The sequence below is a fragment of the Rattus norvegicus genome, chromosome 10 (genome assembly GCF_036323735.1).
Source record: "Rattus norvegicus strain BN/NHsdMcwi chromosome 10, GRCr8, whole genome shotgun sequence".
Lineage (NCBI taxonomy): Eukaryota > Metazoa > Chordata > Mammalia > Rodentia > Muridae > Rattus > Rattus norvegicus.
This window is the reverse complement of record NC_086028.1, coordinates 55455521-55479365: the sequence shown is the minus strand read 5'-3', so window position 1 is coordinate 55479365 and position 23845 is coordinate 55455521. Positions and strand designations below refer to the sequence as shown.

General features: G+C 48.1%; 1 protein-coding gene across 7 annotated transcripts; it reads left to right on the top strand.

Moving 5' to 3' along the window:
• The first annotated feature begins 10126 nt into the window (after positions 1 to 10126).
• On the top strand, positions 10127 to 22443 carry Alox12 (arachidonate 12-lipoxygenase, 12S type). 7 transcript variants are annotated; one of them, NM_001105798.2, is made up of 14 exons: positions 10167 to 10348; positions 10845 to 11046; positions 12158 to 12239; positions 12344 to 12466; positions 12578 to 12681; positions 12935 to 13095; positions 13947 to 14090; positions 15203 to 15412; positions 17755 to 17841; positions 18064 to 18233; positions 18731 to 18852; positions 21003 to 21103; positions 21180 to 21350; positions 21460 to 22438. In NM_001105798.2, exons 1-14 carry the CDS (start codon positions 10214 to 10216, stop codon positions 21637 to 21639), a joined length of 1992 nt encoding a protein of 663 aa, NP_001099268.2. In that variant the 5' UTR covers positions 10167 to 10213; the 3' UTR covers positions 21640 to 22438. The 7 variants fall into 7 exon arrangements, 6 of the variants coding, with proteins under 6 accessions (XP_063124729.1, XP_063124730.1, XP_063124731.1 ...); XM_063268659.1 differs by lacking the exon at positions 15203 to 15412 and having other exon boundaries at positions 10127 to 10348; positions 21460 to 22443; XR_010055153.1 differs by lacking the exons at positions 21180 to 21350; positions 21460 to 22438 and having other exon boundaries at positions 10134 to 10348; positions 18765 to 18852.
• The last annotated feature ends 1402 nt before the right edge of the window (positions 22444 to 23845 follow it).

The window sequence follows — 23845 nt, the reverse complement described above, 5'->3', positions numbered from 1 at the left end:
AGGTAGAATTTTCTCTGTGCTCCTGAAAGGCCGCCTCCTCCTCCTCCTCCTCCTCCTCCTCCTCCTCCTCCTCCTCCTCCTCCTCCTCCTCCTCCTCCTCCTCCTCCTCCTCCACCTCCTCCTCCCCCTCCTCCTCTTCCTCCTCTCCCTCCTCCTTTCCGGCAGGCTGTGAGCAGAGAGAGCCAACTGGATTCAACAGGTCTATAGTCTACAAACTTGGCAGCCACAGCGGAAACTAACACTTCATTCTATTTCCACTAAAGTTCCAGAAAAGGCCTCTTGGGCTATAATTAGCCCATGCTGACCACACATTCATCTTATACTATCCAAGAGGGTGTGGCACCTTCATTGCCGGTTTCCGTGGATTGATGAGCAGTGGGTGGGCAAGCCCACCAAGGAGCCTGAGAGTCAACATCAGCACTAAAGAGAGCAAAGGCAACACAAAGAAAGGCGGACTGGCTAAACAGGTCTTCAGACCTCATTCTCCCCAAGACAATAATAAGTACCTGTCCATTAAATCTCATAAGCAGCCCTGAGGACCCTGTCATGGGTTAATATTTTAAAAAGCACTTATAAGATTGACTTGGCTGTGAATGGTGGCATTTGCCTTTGACCACCAATGGATCTCTGCTACTCTGAGGCCAAACTGGTGCACGTGTGAGTTCCAGGACAGCCCGGGCTACGTAGTGAGATCCTGTCTCAACAAACAACCAAAGCCAGAGTCACACTGGAGCTAGCAGCATGAGTAAAGGCCCCCCGGAGAAAGAAGGGGCCTCTCCTAAGAGAGAGAGAGAGCGGAGGACAGAAGAGTTTGAATATTAGGAGTGTGACCTGCTTTGTAACAAACTGGAAAAACAAGATATACTGGTTGAACTCCTTTTTGCTGTTTTGATTCATAGTTTAATAACCACAAGACTGTTTTGAAGAGTCTTCTTAATCAGGAATACAGATTAGTATAGAATAAATCTTTAATACTGGTTACAAGACAGACTCTATGTCAATTCTAACCACAGAAACAACAAAACCCGGTTAGAAAGGTGAGAGTCATGCTGCCCTTGCAAGGGACCTGTGTTAGGTCCCAGTCTCCATGTCAGGTAGCCCACAAGTGCCTGTAACTTCAGCTTTTAGGGATCCTCTGGGCCCTAGTAGCACACATGGTACACAGTCACACAGACACAAACATGACCTTTTAAAACATGTTTTAGATCAATTTAACAATAAAAAGACTTATGACCAAGTTGATAGTATGTTGCCAAACTATGGATCCTTCCCAGAATGCATGTAGATAAGGCTAACACAGGGAACTGTAGCCCAGCACATCAAAAGGAGGACAAAGAGACTGACTTCCTGCTCAGCTATGACAGGACTATGTAGCCACGGGGAAGAAGGAGCAGTTGCACCCTGTATATAAACTCAGGTGCCTCACAGCACAACCCACCCAGTTCCAGCTTTCAGTGGAAACAAAGATGGCTCCAAAACCTGACAGCAACATCGCCCCCCTCCCCCCTCCTCCCTCCTGGACTGTGGAAAACAGGAGACTCTATTCAGAATTGCATCATCCGAGAGAAGGAGCACACATGGGCTCTCTAGTGCTCTGTAGGCACACACAAGACATCCTCTCTCTCTCTCTCTCTCTCTCTCTCTCTCTCTCTCTCTCTCTCTCTCTCTCTCTCTCTCTCTCCAGCAACCCAGAAGGACTTCAGAATAAATATAACTCATCATCAAAAGTAAGGGTAGATTTGGAGGGGGGGGGGATTGTCCCACCTCCTTCTTCTCACCCCTAGACAAAAAATTATTGGCAACTAATGACTGCTGGGAGTGGGAGAATTCACCTCTGCCAGGGATGAGCCCCCTTATTGGTTACCCAATAGGAAAAGGTCATCCTTGAAATCATGTTCACACAAACTTCACAGGTTGTAGTTACATGTTTCTGAACACATTTACACACAAATATGCATGTATATAATGATAATAATCAAAGAAGCTATCAATTTGAGAGTGGGGGACATGGGAGGCATGGGAGGGAGGGAGACATAGGATGGGCTTGAGGGAGGGGATATGGGAGAGGCTAGAGGGATACATGGGAGGGGTTAGAGGGAGGGAGACAGGGGAGGAGATGGAGGGATGGGACATGGGAGGGGTTAGAGGGAGGGGACATGGGAGGAGTTGGAGGGAGGGAGACATGGGAGGGGATGGAGGGAGGGGACATGGGAGGGGTTGGAGGGAGGGAGACATAGGATGGGCTGGAGGGAGGGGATATGGGAGAGGCTAGAGGGAGGGATACATGGGAGGGGTTAGAGGGAGGGAGACATGGGAGGGGATGGAGGATGGGACATGGGAGGGGTTGGAGGGAGGGAGACATGGGAGGGGCTGGAGGGAGGGGACATGGGAGAGGCTAGAGGGAGGGATACATGGGAGGGGTTAGAGGGAGGGAGACATGGGAGGGGATGGAGGGATGGGACATGGGAGGGGTTGGAGGGAGGGAGACATGGGAGGGGCTGGAGGGAGGGGACATGGGAGGGATAAAGTGATGCAATTCTATTTTGTTTTAAATGTATTAAAATAATAAATAAATAAATAAATAAATAAATAAATAAATAAATAAATAAATGGTGGGCAGCATAATTATGACACAGGAACTGGAAGTTACTAAATGAAATGGTCAGATGCCTTGGAAGAAAAAGATGACAGCTGTTGGAATGGGAAGTGGGCGAGCTGAATCCAACTTCTGCAGTGGAGACCTGGCCACAGAACTCTCAGATCCTGGCCACAAGTGACCTAATGCAACCACGACAGGACCCCTGCCTTACAGAGTTACCTCGCTCAGCGACTCATTCCTAAATGCAAAGAGGAAGCTAAGGACAGCCAGACAGGAAAGAAAGCGACTTGGAGGAAGCAGGAGTCAACTTTAACCACAACTACTATATTAAGAATGACTGGGGAAGACTTAGCAGACTCCTGACAGAAGAGTGGGACTTAAAACAACACAACATGAGACAGAGGGAATTTCGTAATAGACTTGATTAAAACCAACAGATAGATGGGCAAAGGCAGGTGACAATCAGAAGAAACGAAGACAGTCCAGGAACTGTGTCACGTGTCTAAGTTGCCATATTTTAAGGTTCCCTTGTCAAAAGCCTTACTACACGTCCACCTATAAAACTACCTTCTGAATTCTGAGGGAGTTTTACTTTTCACCCACAGTTCCCTTCTTATACAAAGTTGCCAATAAAAGAAGAGTCAAGTGAAGGTATTTTCAAAGAGGAACGTCTCAAAGTGTCTTCTTCCTTCAGTGCCTCTCGAAGACGTTACTGAATCAGGCATGGATGCCAAGCACCAGGTGCAATGGGCATCTGAAGATCGCAGATATAAAGAGTACTTCACCTCTTAATACACATTGTTCTACATATTCATTAATAAGTCATCATACTTTGTATAGGCCAATAAATTTGTCATAAAAATGTAAGCGTGTCATTTATACACAGGCTGGAAGGATGGTTCTGAAGTTAAGGACATTTGCTGCTCTGCAGAGCATCGAGCTTTAACACCCGGCACCTACACGGTGGCTCACAAACGTACAGTTACCCTCTGTAAATGCAGTACATACACACACACACACACACACACACACACACACACACACACACAAGCCTTATGCCCACAGCAACTATTGACACTCACAGAGGCCTGCTGGCTGTGTTCCAGGGGCAGGAGTCACATCACACTGTCCCTGCCATGGCTGATCAGGACTTGGCACCCTTCTTTAAGCTTCATTCAGTGTCTAAGTATAAAGCTAGGATAACAATTGTTTATCAGAAATTCATAGGAGTAAATTAGACGCATTAAGTTTCTTAGTTCAAACACATCCTCAGTGCCCTTTGGAGAAAGCAGTGTGTGGTTTGTTTTGTTTGTTTGTTGTTTGTTTATGTGTAAGACAGGGTCTCAAGTCTAGCCTAGCCTTGAACTCCTGTTCCTCCTTGCCTCTGCCTCCTGAATCACAGAGTTACAGACATTCAGCACCATACCCTACTTTGTTTACTGTATAGACACTGGGAGAAAACAGTTAACATCAGAGGACTTCATTTTGGAAAATCAGTGAGTCGGCTGTTAGTGAGCTAAGCTTGGAAACACAGGGAGCAGGGAAGGCCTTAAAAAAGAAACAAGACTTTAAAAGATAAGGTTCTTTAAACATAGTAAAATAATATTAGGGCTTGGGTACAGTTCAGAGGTAGAGGACAAACTTAGCATTCATGAGGTTCTGGGTCAGGTCCTCAGTACCTCCCCTGGCCCCAAAGGCATTATCTGCCTTCAATGTGCCATTACGGAGGAGAAGGTCTGAAAACGGACCAGAGAAGTAAAACATTTTCAGGACAAAGCATCTGTGGTGTGGGAGATATGGGTGTTGTGGACTAAGTCAGCCAGAGGAACATTTCTGACTATAGGAATGGTTCGAACCATTTTAAATATATAGAGAGGGCAACTGCACACCTGGGTGTCACTACCTTCCTGTCAATCTCATAGGAAAAAGAAAAACACAAGCCACCAGACAGATTACGAGTGCCCGTACCTATCGTCCCATGTACTGCCGTCTGTGAGCATCTCCCTTTTTCCAGTCACGAGGGAGGAGGTATCCCCTTGCTTCTTAGGGCCACATTTCTCTAACTCTCATTTATTATTGCCCTGCTCTGTGGGGCCTTTAAGACATTATTTTCTAATTGCTATATGTGCTGCCTTTGGACTAGGTAAGATGTTTGTGTCCTGTCCCCTTTGGTGAGAATGCAGCACTGAAGACCCATTTTCCCACACATTCTCAGGATTTTCTCTTCTTCTACACCAGGGGTTCTCAACCTGTGGGTTGAAACCCATTCACAGGGGTCACCTAAAACCACCAGAAAACGCAGTTCTTTTACACTATGACGCATAGCCATAGCGAAATTACATTTATGAAGTAGCAACAAAAATAATGTTATGGTCCGGGGTCGCCACACCATGAGGAACTGTCTTAAAGGGTTGCGGCATTAGGAAGGTTGAGAACTGCTGGTCTACCGGGTCTTCCGCCCCTTCTCCAGCAACTCAGGCTTTCCCTCTCGCTAGCCCTCCGCATTGCCCTCTCCAGCTCCGTTTCTCCCTTGGTCCTTCATACCTGAAAGGCTCATTATGCCTCTGCCTCTGTCTCTGCTGAACCGTGCTCCTCCATGCACAGAAGAGCTCAGTGCTCTGCCTCACCCACACACAGACTCGTTAGTCTGGGAGCACAGGTCTAAGATTGTTAGCTGGGTTAGCGGAGGGGGGACGTAGGTGCTGGCTGAAACTTTGCCCTGCTCTGCGGAGGCACGATGGAAAATGAAAGTTGTACGTTTTGCAGCGCATGCGATGGTTATGTACACATTGTGAAATGACTGCTGTAATTAAAAAATTAACACATCTACATCTCATCTAGTCACCGTCTCGTTCCATGTATACCTATTATTGTTTATATTTATTATGAATATTTTATAATGTAAACTTCTTTTGGGGGGCTTTCAAAACAAGGTTTCTTTGTGTATCCCTGGCTGTCTTGGAACTTGCTCTGCTGACTAGGCTGGCCTCAGATTCACAGAGATCCATTCTCTGTCTCCCAAGCGCTGGGATTAAAGGCATGCGCCACCATCACCTGGCATTATAATGGCATTATAATGAATACTTATTTGATATGAGAACACTTTAATTCTCTTAGTAAATTTAGGATATACATTATTATGAACTGTGCTGTGTCCCTGATTCTCACTCATAAGTCAGGTCTTGTATACTTTGACCAATATTTCCCCTTTTCTTCCAGCCCCTCTAAGTAATGGTTAGTTCTTGTCAACATGCTATAAAATGGCATCTGCTAAGGGGAATTGAGCTAAACAATGGCGTCCATCAGACCGCTCTGAGGTGTTCCTCTGCGGCTCTTTTCTCTTCTCTTCTTTTGTAAGAGGGTTTCTCTGTATAGCCCTGGCTATCCTGAAATTCACTCTATAGAGCACGCTGACCTCGAACTCATGGAGGTCTGCCTGTCTCTGGAGCATTTTCTTCGCTGGCGATTTGATGTGAGAAGGCTGTTTCCTGAGTCTTCTCCTGTGTGAATTTCTGCCCTGATTCCCCTCAATGGTGGATATGAGCCAACAAAAAAAAAAAAAAACAAAACAAACAACAACAACAAAAAAAAACCCTCTCTTTCCCAAGCTGCCTAGGGTCAGAGTTCCGTTATAGCAACAACAAGTCAGACTAGGACATTCCAGCTCCCAGGAGCCACCATTCACTGTTAGACATTCAACTTTTCTTCAGGTCTCATATAAGGTGGAAAACATAAGAAGATGACCTGGTGTCAATCATCTCTGGCCTACACACACACACCCCACCTACAGCGCTCCGGAGAGTTCTATGAGGTGAGTCAGGTGACATACACCCTTTCTCGCTGAGACAAGGTTCTACACAGCCTATGCTGGCACTGAGCTCCCGGAGACATGTTTATCTCTGACTTCTAACTACTGGAATTCAAGGTGTGAACCAACCATGCTGTCTAGGAAAGCCTCAGGGGAACCCCACACCACACACACACACACACACACACACACACACACACACACACAGAGAGAGAGAGAGAGAGAGAGAGAGAGAGAGAGAGAATAGCACAGGTTTGTTTCTTTAAAATAATTAAAACCAACCATCCTGAACAAGCCTTCCTGGTTTCTTCTCTGAGACTTGAGTGCCCCCACCTTGTGCATCCGCCAAAGGTAGACAGTTGCCTCCTTCCTGGTCCCTGCTTCCGTGCCCCTTCTCCACTCTGACACTCCTGTCCTACAGAGTGGGTGGTACAGGAAAGGGAAAGAAGGCAGCCAATGGCATTCTTTTACATTATCCAATGTTACGTTCTCTCTGAAAGTCTGAGAAGGTCTCAGAGGAGGTCTGCATTAGGGAAAGAACACCCATGATCTCAAAGGAGAATCCTCCATGACCAGAACTCAACTCCAAGCCTAAGGGTACAGGAGACTAAGGATGGACAGAGCCTTGGCACAGCCCCCGCCCCCAGCACCACAGTCTTCTTGGAGACCTTGTCCAAAATTGTGTGAACCCAGAGTTTGGAAGCTCTAGTTTGTGTCCCTGTTGAGGCCTATGCAAATCATCTCGGAAGTGTTAGGAAGTGACTCATTAGATTTCACAGGACAAAGGTCCCCCTGTCACATCAGAAAATGGCAGATAGCAATGACCACACTCAGAGAGGAAAGTTCCAGTCTTCCTGTAAGTAGAGACAGGTGGGTATTCAACTTACTAATTAGAAGAGTAAATGTTACATTATCTGCCTTGAAATCATGTTCTATGACCACACACTTAGAATTACATGGCTAATAATGTCTAGATAATTTCTGATGAGTAAATGCCTCAAGAAACTTATATGAGTCTACATAGCCCTGTGCCATACACAAGCTCCAAGTAACACGGCAAAGACGGTAGAGACATCATCCAAAAAGACAAAAAGACAGAAAAAAAAAGTGACTGTAAAGTGAGGCATTTTGACATGGGAGAAAGAAAAGGGATGGAAGTGTTACATTTAGAAAAAGTCTTAAGAAGCATCTTAGCTATGGAATAATGCAAGGGTCGCTGTGCTCGACCACATCCACGGGGCACAACCCACTGAGAAATGCTTTGATCCAGATGTTAAAAGCTGCAGACACAGGTCACGCCTCTGGCCCAGACAGCAGGCACTGGAAGTCTGGCCCAGGAGAGGTTAGCTTTGAAGGTCCTAGACAAAGAAAAGGCACTGTTCCTTCTTGTGCCGTATGTAGGTAGATGATAGCATCAGAGGGTGGATTTAAAATATGATGTTGAATTCTCTCTATTAAAATGTAAGGAAAGAAGCTGGGCATGGTGGCACACATCTTTAGTCCCAGCACTCCAGAGGCAGAGGCAGACAGATCTCTGTGAGTTCTAAGCTAGCATGGCCTACAGAGTAAAAACTCTCTCTCTCTCTCTCTCTCTCTCTCTCTCTCTCTCTCTCTCTCTCTCTCTGATAGGCAGATGTGTGTGTGTGTGTGTGTGTGTGTGTGAGAGAGAGAGAGAGAGAGAGAGAGAGAGAGAGAGAGAGAGAGAAATCTGAGAGAATGTATATCAGGAAACATGTAAGTTCTCATCTGTTTCCAAGTAATGAAGCTGGCCCAAGTCTTGTATAGGTTTGTAGATTGACACAAGATACTTAGAGACAGAAATATGTTAACCCTGAGTTCAATACTCAGCACTACAGGGAACAATTAAAGATTAACTGTATCCTCTCAATATACTACATGTGCTTAAAAACTGAAAAATGAGGGGGAAGCAGGACTTGGAAGTGAGCATCCTGGTAGAAACTGAGGAAGCAATGGGTAAGAAATGGGAGAGGGGGGCTGGAGAGATGGCTCAGCGGTTAAGAGCACCTGACTGCTCTTCCAGAGGTCATGAGTTCAATTCCCGGCAACCACATGGTGGCTCACAACCATCTGTAAAGAGATCCGATGCCCTCTTCTGGTGTGTCTGAAGACAGCTACAGTGTACTTATATATAATAAATGAATACATCTTAAAAAAAAAAGAAATGGGAGAGGGGTTCATGACATTCCATCATGAATAATAGTAAGTTAATACACAGAGGGCTCTGTGTCACACATCTCGTCATTAAGCTTAGGTAGCAATTCAGAAATTCAGATTCTTTTTCTTAGTGTTTCTCTCTCTCTCTCTCTCTCTTTCACACACACACACACACACACACACACACACACACACACACCACCTCACAGCACACCAAAGTGGCAGAAAACTAGTCATAAGGCACTAGAGAAGAAGTTTTGAATTAAGGATTCACCTAGTAGATACGAACCAAACTGAGAAGGCAAAACATGACCTACTAAAATGTGTGTGGAGAGGGCCACAGCCTGCTGTCATGAACCAAGGGGAATGTACAGAAAAAGGTGACCCCAAAACATGGAAATGAAGGGGGGCTATCACTTGACAGACACCCAACCAAGAACACGGAATTTTTAGGCAGGAGTGGGCCTGGAAAATGTACAGTGGTAATCCACTAAGGACCTCAGGCTTTGGAGGCCTGAAGGTGTAACCTAGAAAGCCTCAGACTCTCCCTTCCTGCAAGTAGGAGCATCCTAGACCCAGAAAACAGATCCTCCTGGCCCTAGCCACCAAATCATAACGTCTTAGTTCACAAAACCCTAGTTAGGGACTTGTACAAGTGACAAAGTCTGAGTCCTGAACTGCTTTCCCATTGTTCACAAAGTCCCTACCAAGCACTGTTCTAACTGCTGTTCATGACTTTCCTTTTCTGAGACCCAAGACCAGGCGGTAACTTAGGAAGAAAACCCAACCTGGGATCCACTAAAGAAAGGCTCACTCTCCTTTTCTGGAAGAAATAAACGCATGACACCTACCTATTCCTGCTGAACCCCTGATTCTATACTGCACCCCCATATCCACAGTGGTACTCTGCACCCAACATCTGAACGAGGTTGGGCAAAATGAGGCATTCACTGTCCTTGGTCTCCCTCAAGATGTGTGGCCCATGACATTTTGTGTATTTGAAACCTTAACGATGTTCAGGTGAGTGGAAGAGACGATGAGGGCGGGGAAGAAGGGAGGGGTGGGGTTGTAAGTCTGGAAATGCTCTCTTTTTAGGCTCAAGGCAGCCTGGGAATCCCAGGGGGGCGGGGGTTGTGGTATTGAAGAGATGATTTCAAAAGAGGTACAGAGCAAGGACTGGGGGCGTTTGGGGACCACAGATGGCCTAACAGGGCCTCCAGCCCTCCCAGGCTCACCGCCCAAAAAAGACACCTTTCCCTCCTCCTTTTGAAAAATGGTTTCAATCCCTTTGCAAGCCCAGAGATCTTGGGAAGGGCCCTAAGTCTCCTTAGCTCCGGCCTGGAGGCTCTTGCATGAGGGATTCTCTATAAGTCTAGAGAGTCCCCTTCCTTATCTAAGCTCTAAGCCTCTCCCTCACGCTGTAGCAGATCCAAAAGTAAACCCTGCTCTTGGGCTGGGCTAGCAGGTTCAGGCTCGTCTGGGGCGGGGACTTGGGAGTGCCTTTGAGTTGTGAGGGCGGGGACACAGGTCCATCTTTTTAAAGCCCTGGACCTGGCCCTGAGGCGACGGTGGCCCTGGGCGGTCTTCGCATTGAACTTGACTTGGATCGCCTCCTGAGGCCAGAGGGCGCCATGGGCCGCTACCGCGTCCGCGTGGTCACTGGGGCCTGGCTCTTCTCGGGATCCGTCAACCTGGTGCGTCTGTGGCTGGTCGGGGCGCACAGGGAGGCGAGGCTGGAGCTGCAGCTGCGGCCAGCGCGGGGCAAGGTCAGTGAGCAAGAGCTGGGGCTCTCCAGTGTCCGAGTTGGAAGTAGGAGGTTGGCAAGGGACAGGAGGCTAGGGACTGTGATAGTACGACCACGGTGGCGTTTTGTGGAGGTGGAACGTCCGGAGGGATGTCAATTACGGGCCAGGATGGTCTCCTTTCCCAGACCCCGACCCAGGCAGCTTCTGAGTCGGTATAAATACAGGACTTGTGGTCAAACGAAGCTCCTCCAGCTCCAGTGGGAGCTTAGTGAACGGAATGAAACGGGTGATGATCGTATCATCAGCTCAAATCTCTGGTCAGCGCTCTGTAGACTCTGGTCTTCCCTCAGAAATGGAACACCTTAGACCTACCAGACAGGTTGCGGGTGGAAGAGGGGAGGAGAGCAGGGGCAAGGTGTGTTCTTTGACGGCTGCGGTAAACTGAGGCTCCACAAAGGGGAGGCTCCGCCACCGAAAGTCTTCTCCCAATCCCTTCTACTAATTGTGGTCCCCGCAGGAGGAGGAGTTTGATTTCGATGTTGCCGAGGACTTGGGGCCACTGCAGTTCGTGAAACTGCACAAAGAGCACACAGTTGTGGACGACGCCTGGTTCTGCAACCTCATCACAGTTCAGGGGCCCGGGATGAGCGCAGAGGCCGTCTTCCCCTGCTACCGCTGGGTGCAGGGAGAAGGAATCCTGAGACTGCCGGAGGGGACAGGTGAGCAGGCAGCATCCTACCCTGGGGAAGTGGACAGAGCAGGGGAGGGGTGGGGGGGAATGCTGGCGACGATGGGGTGGGGGAATAGGACTAAAGAAGAGGAGAGGGAAAGAACATGGAGGAAGGTCAGCACCCACGCACCGTACAGTGAGTGCCCAGGGCACAAGTGAGGAACTGAAGTTATGTTCCCTCTTTAATTCTAGAGGGGGGTAAGAGATCCGAAGACTGTTCTCCTAGATAGGAAGTAGGTCATGGAGCCGGGGACACACACACACACACACACACACACACACACACACACACACACACACACACACGGGGAAGCAAAGAAAAACAGGAGTTCTGTGATTCATTACTAGTGAGGACAGGGACGGGTGAAGGGCTACAGAACAAGGGCTGGCCAATGAGCGACGGTCAAGGAGGAAGGGCTGACGGGCAGCTAATTTGATTGGCTTGTGAGGACCACCTGGCATGCAAAAGAGCTGTAAAACTTCACATTTTTACCGTGGGAAATGAAAAAGAGATGTCCAGAGGCAAGTGAAAGCCGGGTTGTAAGGGCAGGAGGGAACACCTGGAGACAGCTGGATCCAGATGAGGTGACACCTGAGACAGGTCAGTAGCTGTAGAGTGGTGATCAGCTCCAGAAGTGAAGCTGGCGATTTAAGTATGGCTGACCATGAGCGGATGAAGTTTAGGGTGTGAGATTAGCCAAAGCAACAAGTAGCAATAGGTGTGGTGTCGGTGACAAAGCTTTCATCACCTTAATTATTGTGATTCTCCCCCCACCCCATCCCCACACACACTTTAGAGATTGATAGAGTCAGGTAGGAGAGTATGAGTTTAAGGAACAGGGAAACATGGCAGATAAAGGATTCTGGTCCGGAAGAGAAAGATGAGGGTTGAAGTAAGTGAAATTGTGAGCTCAAACCAGCCAGAACCGGATGAATGTGTCTGGGGATCAGTAAAGGGAGGCAAAGCCAAAGATAAGCCCACTGAGCCCAGCAGAAAACATGGACTTCGGCTACAGAGAGAGACAGAGAGAGAGGGACAAGCGAAGCGGAAGAGTGCTCAGAACAAGACAAGGTGTGCAGCTAATTCTAACCTTCCCCAGCCCGTCTGGCAGGAGACAATGCCTTGGATGTCTTCCAGAAGCATCGAGAGAAGGAACTGAAGGAAAGACAACAGACCTACCGGTAACCATCTACCCACAGACCTCTCGACTGTCCACCCCCTCTTCCCACCCCACACCCATCACTGATCTCAACACTCTCTCTGAAGTGTTGTCCCCAACTTGTAGCTGGGCCACCTGGAAGCAAGGCTTACCTCAGACAATAGCAGCAGACTGTAAGGATGACCTCCCTCCAAACATGAGATTCCATGAGGAGAAGAGACTGGACTTTGAATGGACGCTGAAGGCGGGGTAAGGAGAGGGTTGATGCTCATGGGATAGGGGCTGGGAGATCCAAGCATGGAGGTCTACGTGAGGAGTTGAGGGTCAGGTGATGGGTTCATGTCTTAACACCCATCCTAGGGTTCTGGAAATGGGCCTCAAACGTGTTTATACCCTCCTGAGAAGCTGGAACCGTCTGGAAGACTTTGATCAGATCTTCTGGGGCCAGAAGAGTGCCTTGGCTGGTCAGTGGCTTCCCCAGATCACCATAACCTCCTAGTGGCCCCTTTTCATTACAAACAATGGTCCCCATGGGTCCTTGCCACATTAAGATATACTATGTCTGATATTCTCAGAGGCCTCGAAAGTGACAAAAAAAAAAAAAAAAAAGGGCTGAGCATAGGATAGCGTCTAAATCCCTGGGGTTCAATGCAAAGAACAGAAACATCTAAGCTGTGGTAAATCTTGTTCTTTCTCTGTCCCCTGACCCCACCCCAGAGAAGGTTCACCGGTGTTGGCAGGAAGATGAGCTCTTTGGCTACCAGTTTCTCAATGGCGCCAACCCCATGCTGTTGAGACGCTCCACCTCTCTGCCCTCCAGACTGGTACTGCCCCCTGGGACAGAGGAGCTTCAAGCGCAGCTGGAGAAAGAACTCAAGGTAACTTCCTCCTGCCGGCATCATTCTCTTGTTACTGGTGTGTAAGAGCTCCTGGGGAGGCTGAGACGTGACACTGAGTGAGGAAAAAGAAGTATCCCTCAGTGCATGCTCCATCTAGTGAGAAAAGGTCCTGAAAAACGGCACTGTTGTGTAAAAGCTACAAGGAACTCCTGTATGCACAGGGGAAAAACATGGAGTCCGAGGGCAGAGGCTGGGTTCAGAGACGTTAGCTGGAACAATGACATTCTTGCTGAAGTTTTTTTCTGGACTCTAGTGGCCGTGGCAGATGAAACAGGAAACCCTGTGCTGTAGGAGATGCAGGAGGTTTTCTGGGAAATGTTTAGAGAAAGGAGTATGAGGAGTAGCCACCAGGAGGGTAACTGCACACTGTATTCAGTGGCAGTGGCAGCTCTGGAGGCTCGGTGGAATATTCCTCAGGGTGGGTGAGATTCTTACGGAGCTGATGAGGGATTGCTGAGGCGGTGGAAGCTGACGGCAGAGAGACCACTTAGGAAGGAGAAGACGGGGGACTGGCCATCTGGACACTGAGTCAGGTAGATAGTGCCTGTGATATAAACTGGATTGAGCAGGCCCATTCTGTACCCGGATGTACATGTATCCCCACATGAGATAGCTACACGATATCTCATCAGGCTGGGTTTGGTTTGGTTTTGACTTAAGATTGGAAGAACCTAACCAACCAGGAACAATAACTCTGCAAGAGGACTCTGGGACTGGTGGGAGGACGGTGAATGAAGCTGAAATCAACTTCTTTAAACTAAATGCCTTAACCTTTGTCTCTGTTTCTGTGTGAACTTTGACTCTAACACTGGATGTGTTCCTTTCTCCAGGATGGATGCCTGTTTGAGGCTGACTTTATCCTGCTGGATGGAATTCCAGCTAATGTGATCCGAGGAGAACAGCAGTACCTGGCTGCCCCTCTTGTCATGTTGAGGATGGACCCCAGTGGGAAGCTGCTCCCCATGGCTATCCAGGTAAGGCTTCCTAGGTGTCTCTCTCCTGATGCTGCTTCTGGGTGCTTGGCTCCCAGGCCCCGTCTCTACTGAGACCCACCCTCATTTCACAGTCCAGTCCCCCTGACTCATCCAAATAAAAGTGTCTAATCATGAGTCACAGAAGCAGCTGGGTGTGGTGGTACACACTCGTCATCCCAACACTCTGGAGGCAGGAGGATCTTGAGTTCAAGACTACCCGAGGATACCTGACAAGTTTCAGGCCAGCCTGAGCGATATAGGAAGATCTTAGACCAAACAAAACCAAACATCCTCTGGAGTCCTCATTCCATTATCAGCAGCTCTAGAATGTTACTGTGCTTCTGAATCACCTCAAGTGCTTGTTAAAAACAGGCTTCTGGGTCGGGGGTGTAGCTCAGCGCTCAGCGCTTACCTAACATGCACAAGGCCCTGGGTGGCGCGGTAGAGGGAAGGAAGTCTGTTAAGTCCTACCCCAAGACTTTCTCATTCAGTGTGTCTGAAATGGGGCCTAAGAAAGTGCTTTCTTTACACGTTCCAAATTAAGTGGCTGAGGACCACACGTTTAATCTCGGCATCCTCTGCTCCTAAACTTCCACGGTCACCTGACTGTCTCTTCACCCACTGCTCCCACCAAACATGGATGAGCACTGTCAGTAGTCTTACACATCCATCTCTGCCCTGTTTTTTGTCCTTTGAGACAGGGTCTCACTGTGTGGCTTGACTGGCCTGGAATTCACCATGTAAACCAGGCTAGCCTTGAACCCACGGAGACCCACCTGCCTTTGCTTCCTGAATGTTAAAGCACTGTATACCACACCAGCTCACACCGTCAGCCCTTGCTCTCTCTCACCACTTACCTCACAGCCTCACGACCCCACACACCCACTCCTAGGACCTCCTTCCTGGACGCCCTGCTTCCCATCTCCAGAACCCAGCCTGCCCCTCGTGGTACTATGCCTAGAAAAGCGGAGGGACAGGTCTCTCATCACTTCCGCTTGAGTGTCAGCCTCTGGAAGGAGATGGTTCTGTTGAGTCATCAACGCCCCAGGAACTGTGACTATGTCACACACAGAGTAGGAGATCAGTCACTACTCAATTTCTATTTTTCCCAGATTCAGCCTCCCAATCCCAGCTCCCCAGCTCCAACATTGTTCCTGCCCTCAGATCCTCCACTTGCCTGGCTCTTGGCTAAGATCTGGGTCCGAAATTCAGATTTCCAACTGCAGGAGCTCCAATTCCATTTGCTGAACACTCATCTGGTGGCTGAGGTCATTGCTGTTGCCACCATGAGGTGCCTCCCAGGACTACACCCTATCTTTAAGGTACAGACTTAGTCCCAAATGAGCTATTTGGAAATAGAGTATCTAACTGGACCTAGAACTCACCATTTTGTCTAGACTGGCTGGCCAGCAAGTCCCTGGAATCCACCTGTCTCCACACCCCCACAACTCAAAGGAGGTAGATACAACATCAAAAATCCTCATAGTTATCTGTGAGAGAAGCTGGGCACAGAAAACTGTATCGACACCTTGGAAATTATTTTAACATCTCTTTGGGAATATTATAAGTGAGATCTCTGAAAATCTCAAATATCTGGCAGTTTCACAAGGGTTTACAACATAGCTGAACTATTGTCAGATGGGAGTGGAGGGGGTTTTATTCCTACCTAAGAAAATTTAGTATTTAGCAAGGAAGACAGGTGGGTAAGAACCAACTGGGGATGGAGGTGGTGGCTGGTGGATCAAATGCTTGCTGCTCAGGCCTGAGGACCTGAGTTTGGATCCCCAGCACCCATGCCAAGTCCAAATGTGGCACATCTGTAGCCCCAGCAGGGTGATGGAGGGAGGAGAGAGAGGAGGAAACCAACTTCCTTTGGCTTCCACGTGGGCACCATGACTCACACATCCCCACATACTCACAAGCAAATAAAACAATAAAAATGATCTGAAAAATCTTGACATTTCATACCTAGAGAATATGCCAGAGCTAGTTCAAGGGCCAAAGGTGTCTAGTTTTAGCCACATGGTGTATATAAAGTGTTGGCAGGTATCAAGTGAGGTGTGTGGCAAGGACAATTAAATCGCTCCAGCTGGATGCTTCTGACTGCCCAAGCCTGGCCAACATAGCTATGACCCCTTTGGGTAACACAGTCTGAGTAATAGTAACTTGGACTTTATTTACTGCATGAGGCCATCTGCGTCCTAGCCGATGTGTACAGTCACAGCCGCTAGCCACACATGAAGTTCTCCTTTCTGGCCCAGCCTCCTGCCTCCACCCATCCTAACAACTACATCCATGGCAAATGGCTTCATCTCTCAGGACACACAGGAGGGCTAAATGTGCAAATGTCCCAAGGGCCTCCTTACTGTGACTAATTTGGTCTTTATGATTGTCAGAGTCTAAATTTCAAATCTTACCTGGACATTTCCCAAATGTCTACTCTTTTCATTTTGTTTTGCTTTGGGGACGGTGGGCTCCTACAACCCAGGCTGGCCTCAAATTCTCTATACCCAAAGATTTCCTTGAACTTCTCTGGTCCTCCTGTGTCCCAGCTTATGGGGTGCTGGGACTTGAACCTGGGGGCTTTATATATGCTATCCTAGCATTTTCCCAACTGAGCTGCATCTCCAGCCTAGATGTGAACATTTTTAAAATGATGAGAGGTCTCTGGTGGGTTTGTTAAGGGATAAATGACATAAATTATAACGTGACACACACTAAATGCTATCTAAAAAGTTCTAGCAATTGTTGTTAGGGGTTCTTTCCAGGCATCTTTTCTCCTCATGTGGACTTGGGGCTTTGTCATTCTGAATCTTGTGTGAATTTTTCAAGAAATATCAGATCAGTGTGAACTACTTTGATATCTCAAAATCGGAGAGCGCGCTGAGTCACGCCTATGTTTAGCATAAGCAATTTAGATAAATACCAAGATTAGACGAAGCATGAATATTAGCTGTGTGAAGAGGGAAGACAGAAGAAAGTATGTGAGAATGAGGTGGCATTTTGAAACAGCCAAGGAAAAGGAGAGGGGAGGCCAACCGCACCAACAAGGCCGGGGACAGGATGGATGGCAACACCTCTGCCGTGTAAGCAGACAGCTTCATATACCCTCCCCTCCAGGCACTCCTGAAGAAACCCAAGAGTCAAATAACCAAAGACTGGCGGTACAGTTTTGGTAAGGAATATACAGGCTAATTTAAACTATGCAGATATAAATGATAGACTATAATAAGGAAATCAAAAGGGGCTGAGAGCCCCTACAAGACACCCACACTCAAGGTGGAAGGGAATGAACAACAGTATTAGTGGGGATCCTTTATGTAGACAAACACTTCACAGGTCACACACATTGCTACAGCTCCCCCAGATAAGAGCCTAGTATTGCCCCCTGTTGGCAGATGTGGGTATTGCAGATTAGACGTTGATTATCTTGGCCAAGTGTCTGTGTAGTAAGGTGTGGGTTGAAATCCTGGTCACTATTGGCTCTAAGTGGACAACTCCTGAGGAATTTAGAGAATATGAATGAGTGACCAGAGAAGCAAGAGTTCAACCTGAATGAAAGCACCAGAGGGACAGGAGGACATTATGCTTGGTGCTGGGTGTCACCTTGGCATCAAGTCCTACAAGGAAGGTCTTGAGTACAGCCCCTCTACTCTCCACCCAGCTCCTAGTTCCGCACATCCGTTACACTATGGAAATTAACACACGGAGCCGGACCCAGCTCATCTCAGATGGAGGGATATTTGATCAGGTAAGGGAGGTACGGAGCCACCTAATCTTCCAGCTCCCGTTGACAGTCTGAACACTTGGGGATGCTAGACTAATGCCCGTAACAATCTCAAACCTTGGCCTATGAGTCCTGTCCCTCGCATGCATGACGACAAATCTGAAAACTCCACCTCTGAGCCCACTATGGCCCTGGTTCTCTACCCTGGGTTCCACCCACCAAGAAGTGTCAACTCTCTTGTCCCAGGTAGTGAGCACAGGTGGAGGCGGCCATGTTCAGTTGCTCACTCGGGCAGTGGCTCAGCTGACGTACTGCTCCCTCTGTCCTCCCGATGATCTGGCTACCCGAGGCCTGCTGAGAGTCCCAAGTGCCCTCTACGCTCAGGATGCTTTGCAGCTCTGGGAGGTCACTGCCAGGTGAGTGAGGGAACCAGCGACTCAAAGGAAAACGGATGAAATCTGGGTTGGGGCAAAGAGCATCTCCCCAGAGAGAGAAACTTAAGGACCAGGTGAGTCAGCTGTAAGGCTTAGAAACAAAGGGACTAGGGCAGGGGAGGGATCCAGACCAGGAGGGCTGTCAGAGGGGAGGCTAGGGGATCTGGAGGAGTCAGGGGTTTGTCAGGAGTGATAGCAGCCAGGTGTAGAGTCGTAGAATTACTTTTATCTCCTTACATCAGCCTAGACAAGCCCTGGGGTGTAAATCACAGATGCTTGTAGGATGAGCAAGGCCTTCATTTTGACGATACTGCAATAAACTAATTGGATATTTACATGAGAATTAAAACCTCGAAACACAAGTCTGATAGCATCTGGCCCAGGCACAGTGAGAGGCAGATGAGAGGCAGCCATGGAAAGGGGTGCAGAGGTGAGAGGAGGAGCCTTCTGCTCTCAGCTCAGCTTCCTTCTCTGGGCAGGTATGTGAACGGGATGGTCCATCTCTTCTACCAGAGTGACGATATTGTGAGGGGAGACCCAGAGCTGCAGGCCTGGTGTCGGGAGATCACTGAGGTGGGGCTGTGCCATGCCCAGGACAGAGGTAAGATCTGTCCCAGAGACAGAGACCCAGCAAGTGCCCCTCCCCAGACCCCAGGGACCGAACTCCCCAGTCACACCTTCCCTTCCGTTCATGAAAGTATCTGCCAAGCCTGTGAACACCCAGGAGCATCCTATATGCCCAGGTTGTGCTCATAAAGAGACCCGCCTGCCGCTCACACTCTGGTCGTCAATCATGTCCCTAACATGCTACAGCATGAGGCTCAACTAGTCCAGAGCCATGGCCAGCAAGTTCTACCCAGTCCCTGCTGAGGTTGATGGCCAGCACTCACGGTTCCCTGCCTGAAGACATAAATGGGGAAAAGCCCTTCAGGTCCTACTATTTCTTCCTGTTTTCTTCTTGCCTGTCACTGTCCACACATGGAGGGTTCTGGCATGCTGCACGTTTGCCAAGCTGCAAGGTCATTTCTAGGTGCCATCTCAACGGTATCTACATGCTATGCTCAAATCTGAACTCAGCACCCTGATCCTTGGGGCTCAGGTCAATCCTCTGGTTAACCTGGCCCTCCATTTCTACCTCCCTTACCAGCACTGAGGGTGCAACCATTATTTTCAGTCAACTTCTACCCATTTTCTCCTTTACACACTGAGAGAACTAGCCCTAGATGGGTTATCTAAGCAGGGTGTCCTCCTCTTGGCTTTGAGGGTCCCTCCATCTCAAGACTACCACCTTGCATCCCATCCACTGCTTCTTTATAGGGTAGGGACACCATCATGGCCAGACCCTGCAATGCAGGAATATCCTGGAGAGATCGTCTCCTTGAGAAATCTGCAAAGGGTTCACCACCCCAACCCTTCTAGGACCAAGCTTTCTCTAGTGTTTCTCGGTCCTCACTTTTAGGCTTCATGTGTCCAAAAAGACCCTTCTTCTCCCTGGCTGTTTCCTCAAGCAGTCTCTATGTCCTGAAATTTACAATAAATATTCAGTTTTTCAATCTGTTTGAATTGAAATAATGAAGTGAGACAGACGGGGCTTAAGTATCAGAGGTGTATTTCTCACCGTTCTGGACGCTGAAAGTCTGAGGTTGGGTGCCAGCGTGTTTGGGCTCTGGGGGACATTCTTCCAGGTTGCACAGGTGACTTTCGTGTCATCACATCTCTCTCATAAGGACACTGCCATTGCTCATGAGAGCTCCACCCTCATAACCTTATAACGTTCCAAAGACCCCTCACAGCCACACTAGTGGCTGATCTCAAAGTCCTAATGCGGGGGTGGAAGAGGAGCCAGCATTCATTCCACAGTGTAAACCTTGACTTTGACCCTCACAAAATAGCTCTCGGCCCCTCCTCGCTGTTCTCTCTCAAGGCTCAGAGCTCATTTTTGCCTAACTTTAATGGACTTAGAGAAAGTATGCTAAAATTGAAATGGGTAATGGAGTAGCAGCCAGGAACCCGAGTTCAAAGCTAGCCTCTGCTTTCCCTCCACAGGGTAATCTTGACTAGCAGTTTGATCTCCCCAGGTGTAATTGTATATGTACCAGCTCAAGTCCCAAGTTCCCATGTGCACTGGAAATAAAGTTGCTTGAGGTGATTCAGGACTTTATTTTTAGACAGGGTTATCTAGCTGGGCCTCAAACCTACTATGTACCGGAGGCTGGCCTTGAACACATGCTCTTCCTGCCTCAACCTCCCAAGTGCTGGGGTTACAGGCATGCAACAGGACATCTCTTATTCTTTATTTTATAACAGAGAGACTGTCTAGAAAGAATCAAGAAATTCTTCACCGACTAGGGATAACTGATCACCCAGCCCCTAATCCTTTCATAATAACAATATCTATATTTGTGGAGCACTATTTAAAATTTTTGGGTGTCTTTTTTTTTTAAATTGAAGACCTCACTGTGTGGCCCCAGACAATGGTGCAGGCTGGGCTGGCCAGGGACCCCAATCCTCCTGTCTCAGCTGGGGCTACATGCATGCACCACTGCATCCACTGTGCAGATGGAAAAGTTAGAGTGTGGAGAGGTTAGGCAATGGGTCTAAAGTAATCAAGATGAAGGATGAGGCGGGTATTGAAACCCATATCTGATACAAATACGTCTACACAAACAGATACACACCCGTTATAAAATACAGACCCGCTAAACCGTCTTTATTTCATTCCTCTTTAAATCCTGCTCTTTCCCTGTCAAGGATTCCCTGTCTCCTTCCAGTCCCGGGCACAGCTCTGCCATTTCCTTACCATGTGTGTTTTCACATGTACTTCCCAGCATGCTGCCATCAACCAGGGCCAGGTGAGGAGAGCTGAAGGGAGAGGCGGGAATTCAAACCCTAACGAGTGGGTCCTAAAGCCAAGGCTTCCTTCTGCAGCTGGACTGGTACGGTTGGGTACCTAATGCTCCATGCACAATGAGGATGCCTCCACCAACCAGCAAGGACGATGTGACGATGGAGACCATCATGGGCTCACTCCCTGATGTTCAGAAGTCCTGTCTGCAGATGACCATCACATGGCACCTGGGCCGCCTCCAGCCAGACATGGTGAGTAATGATCAAGGAGTGGGAAGTAACACTGGGGGGTCGGTGCAAGGGGCTGGGCATCAGGAGCTCTGTCTTCCGACAGGGGCCTGAACGGTCCTTTCTGTCTCAGGTACCTCTAGGACACCACAAAGAAAAGTATTTCTCAGACCCAAGGACCAAAGCTGTGCTCAGCCAATTTCAAGCAGATCTGGAAAATTTGGAGAAAGAGATTACAGCCCGGAACCAGCAGCTTGACCTGCCCTACGAATACCTCAAGCCTAGCCGTATAGAGAACAGCATCACCATCTGAGGCAGAGCCACTGGGACCCAGAAGACTTCGTCAGCTCTAGGACCGCCACTACCCACTTGATTATGTGCCTTCTTATGTCTGCTGCTGAGACTCAAATTCCTCTTCTGACCGAACACATCAGCATTCTACTACGGGGCACTGAATGTTTTGCTGTTAAGAGGAACAGTTTAGTCTTTGGAGGACCACCCACTTTCTACCACAATTACTTAGCTCTCTCACTGTACCACTAAGGCAGCCACCAACATTATGTGTGTGTGTGACTACGTTCCAATAAAGCTTTAGGTATGGACACTAAGATATGAACTTTGCAAGTCACCGGGTAGTCTTTCCGCCTTGTTCTGCCATTTAAAAACAAAACAAAGCCAGGCGTAGTGATGCACTCCTTTAATCTCAGCACTTGGGAGGCAGATGCAGCAGATCTGAGTTCAAGAAGAGCCTGACCTACAGAGTGAGCTCCAGGACAGCCAGGGCTGAAACCCTGTCTTTACAAACAAAACAAAACAAGTACAAAAACAAAAGTGCTTTGCATGAGTTCAGGTTAGATTTGGTCTAACCTCAAACAAGCCTCAGACCCCATTTTCAAAACACCCAAGAGCCATGGCTGAGGAGAGGAAAATTATATTTCTGGATGAAGTCAGCTACTTCAGCTAATTCTCCTTCGCCAGGAACCAGACCTCATGCTTGATGGCCAACGTGTAAATTCCAGACTCTTCCCCTCCACCCCCTACTTTCCCATTTTGAACCCACTTTGAACACATACCCTAAATAGATCTAAATAAAGGTGTTGCTGGTCCCAAATAAAAACCATTTCACCAAGTTGCTTCCTTGCCCAACAGTCACAGACAGAAGAGAGGCAGGAAATCCTTGTTTCAATCCAGTACTCCCAGCTCACTTACACCCAGTAACAACTGTCTGCTTCACAAGGTTCTCTTCCCCAACCCTTTGAAGAACAATATCCACAAAATGAAGAGAAAAAAAATGGCACAAGATTCCAGTCCATGACAGTGTTCTTCTGTTTGGTGCTGGGGTTTTGAGATTAAAATGTATTTTCTCAATAGTTCTGTGCCGTCCGTACTAGGATGGGTACACCAATCTCAAGTGCAAAATTCTTTTTCATCATTGGCCCTAAGCTGGAACCCCAGCCCTGGAGGGGAGAGAGTGTTCTTTAAACATCTCTACCCCACATACTTACTACAAATGTTTCTTACTAGCGGAGTTACCAAATTTCTGTGCTGGACAGGAAGACCTAGTCTTATCTTTACATCTTGTGTGGCTTTGGATGAGAATAGCCCCATAGGATCATATAGGTGAATGCTTGATCAACAACAGGAATGGAACCTTTTGAAAGGATTACAAGGGCTAGGAGGTGTGGCCTTGTCAGAGAAAGTGTGTCACTAGGGGTGGGCTTTGAGGTTTCAAAAACTCATGCCAGTCAGTCCTGACCCCTCCACCCCCACCCTCAATCAGGATATAGCCCTCAGCTATTGCTCCAGGCCATGGCGTGTATGCTGCCACGTTACCCACCATGATAATGGACTAGACTTCTGAAACTGTAAGCCAGCCCCCAGTTAAATCCTTTGTTTTATAAGAGTTGCCGTGATCATGGTGTCTCCTTACAGCACTGGAACTGTAACCTAGTCACAGCTTGTGTCCTGTCTTACTCAAAGTAGCAGCAGCTTTTTTTGTGGAGAAAGAAGCAACAGCAATATTTCTGTTATTTTCTCCTTTCTCCAGTACACTTAGTAAGGCTGCTTTCCTTCATGTGTTCAGTGAGTCTGCTTTTCCTAGTCCCTTGTTTTTCCTCAATGTGGCATTTATAACGATACAGCGTTTCAAGTAAAGCATTTCAGGATCAAGAAGTCAACTATTTAAAAAGCGTCCCTCAAAGCAGGATGCTCAGCCCCAGGAGGGAACTCTTTCTTTTCAAAGTGTCAAAGCATCTTTCAAAAGGGAGACCTGGATAGAAGCAATAGGCCCGCACATCGAATTTCCCGGACTCGCTTACCGTTTTTCCCATCACAGAAGACCACCCAAGACTAAGAATGTATGTGAGGATCCAGACGACCCCAAGCCTCTCGTCCTGACACAACAATCCTAACACAACTCAACTCAACGGTTTCCTGAACTCTTTCCTGACACCAAGTTACAGCTGGTTCCTGGTCATGTGATCTGCCAAAGTAGGTCACGTGAGAAGCCTGTTCCTTCC

What these genes read in the sequence shown, in the direction of transcription:
- Alox12 (NM_001105798.2), top strand. Translation starts at nt 10,214, where the DNA reads ATGGGCCGCTACCGCGTCCGCGTGGTCACTGGGGCCTGGCTCTTCTCG. An exon ending in GAGACTGCCGGAGGGGACAG is followed by an intron (nt 11,047 to 12,157) that starts GTGAGCAGGCAG and finishes AACCTTCCCCAG; the next exon opens with CCCGTCTGGCAGGAGACAAT. An exon ending in ATGGAGGGATATTTGATCAG is followed by an intron (nt 17,842 to 18,063) that starts GTAAGGGAGGTA and finishes CTCTTGTCCCAG; the next exon opens with GTAGTGAGCACAGGTGGAGG.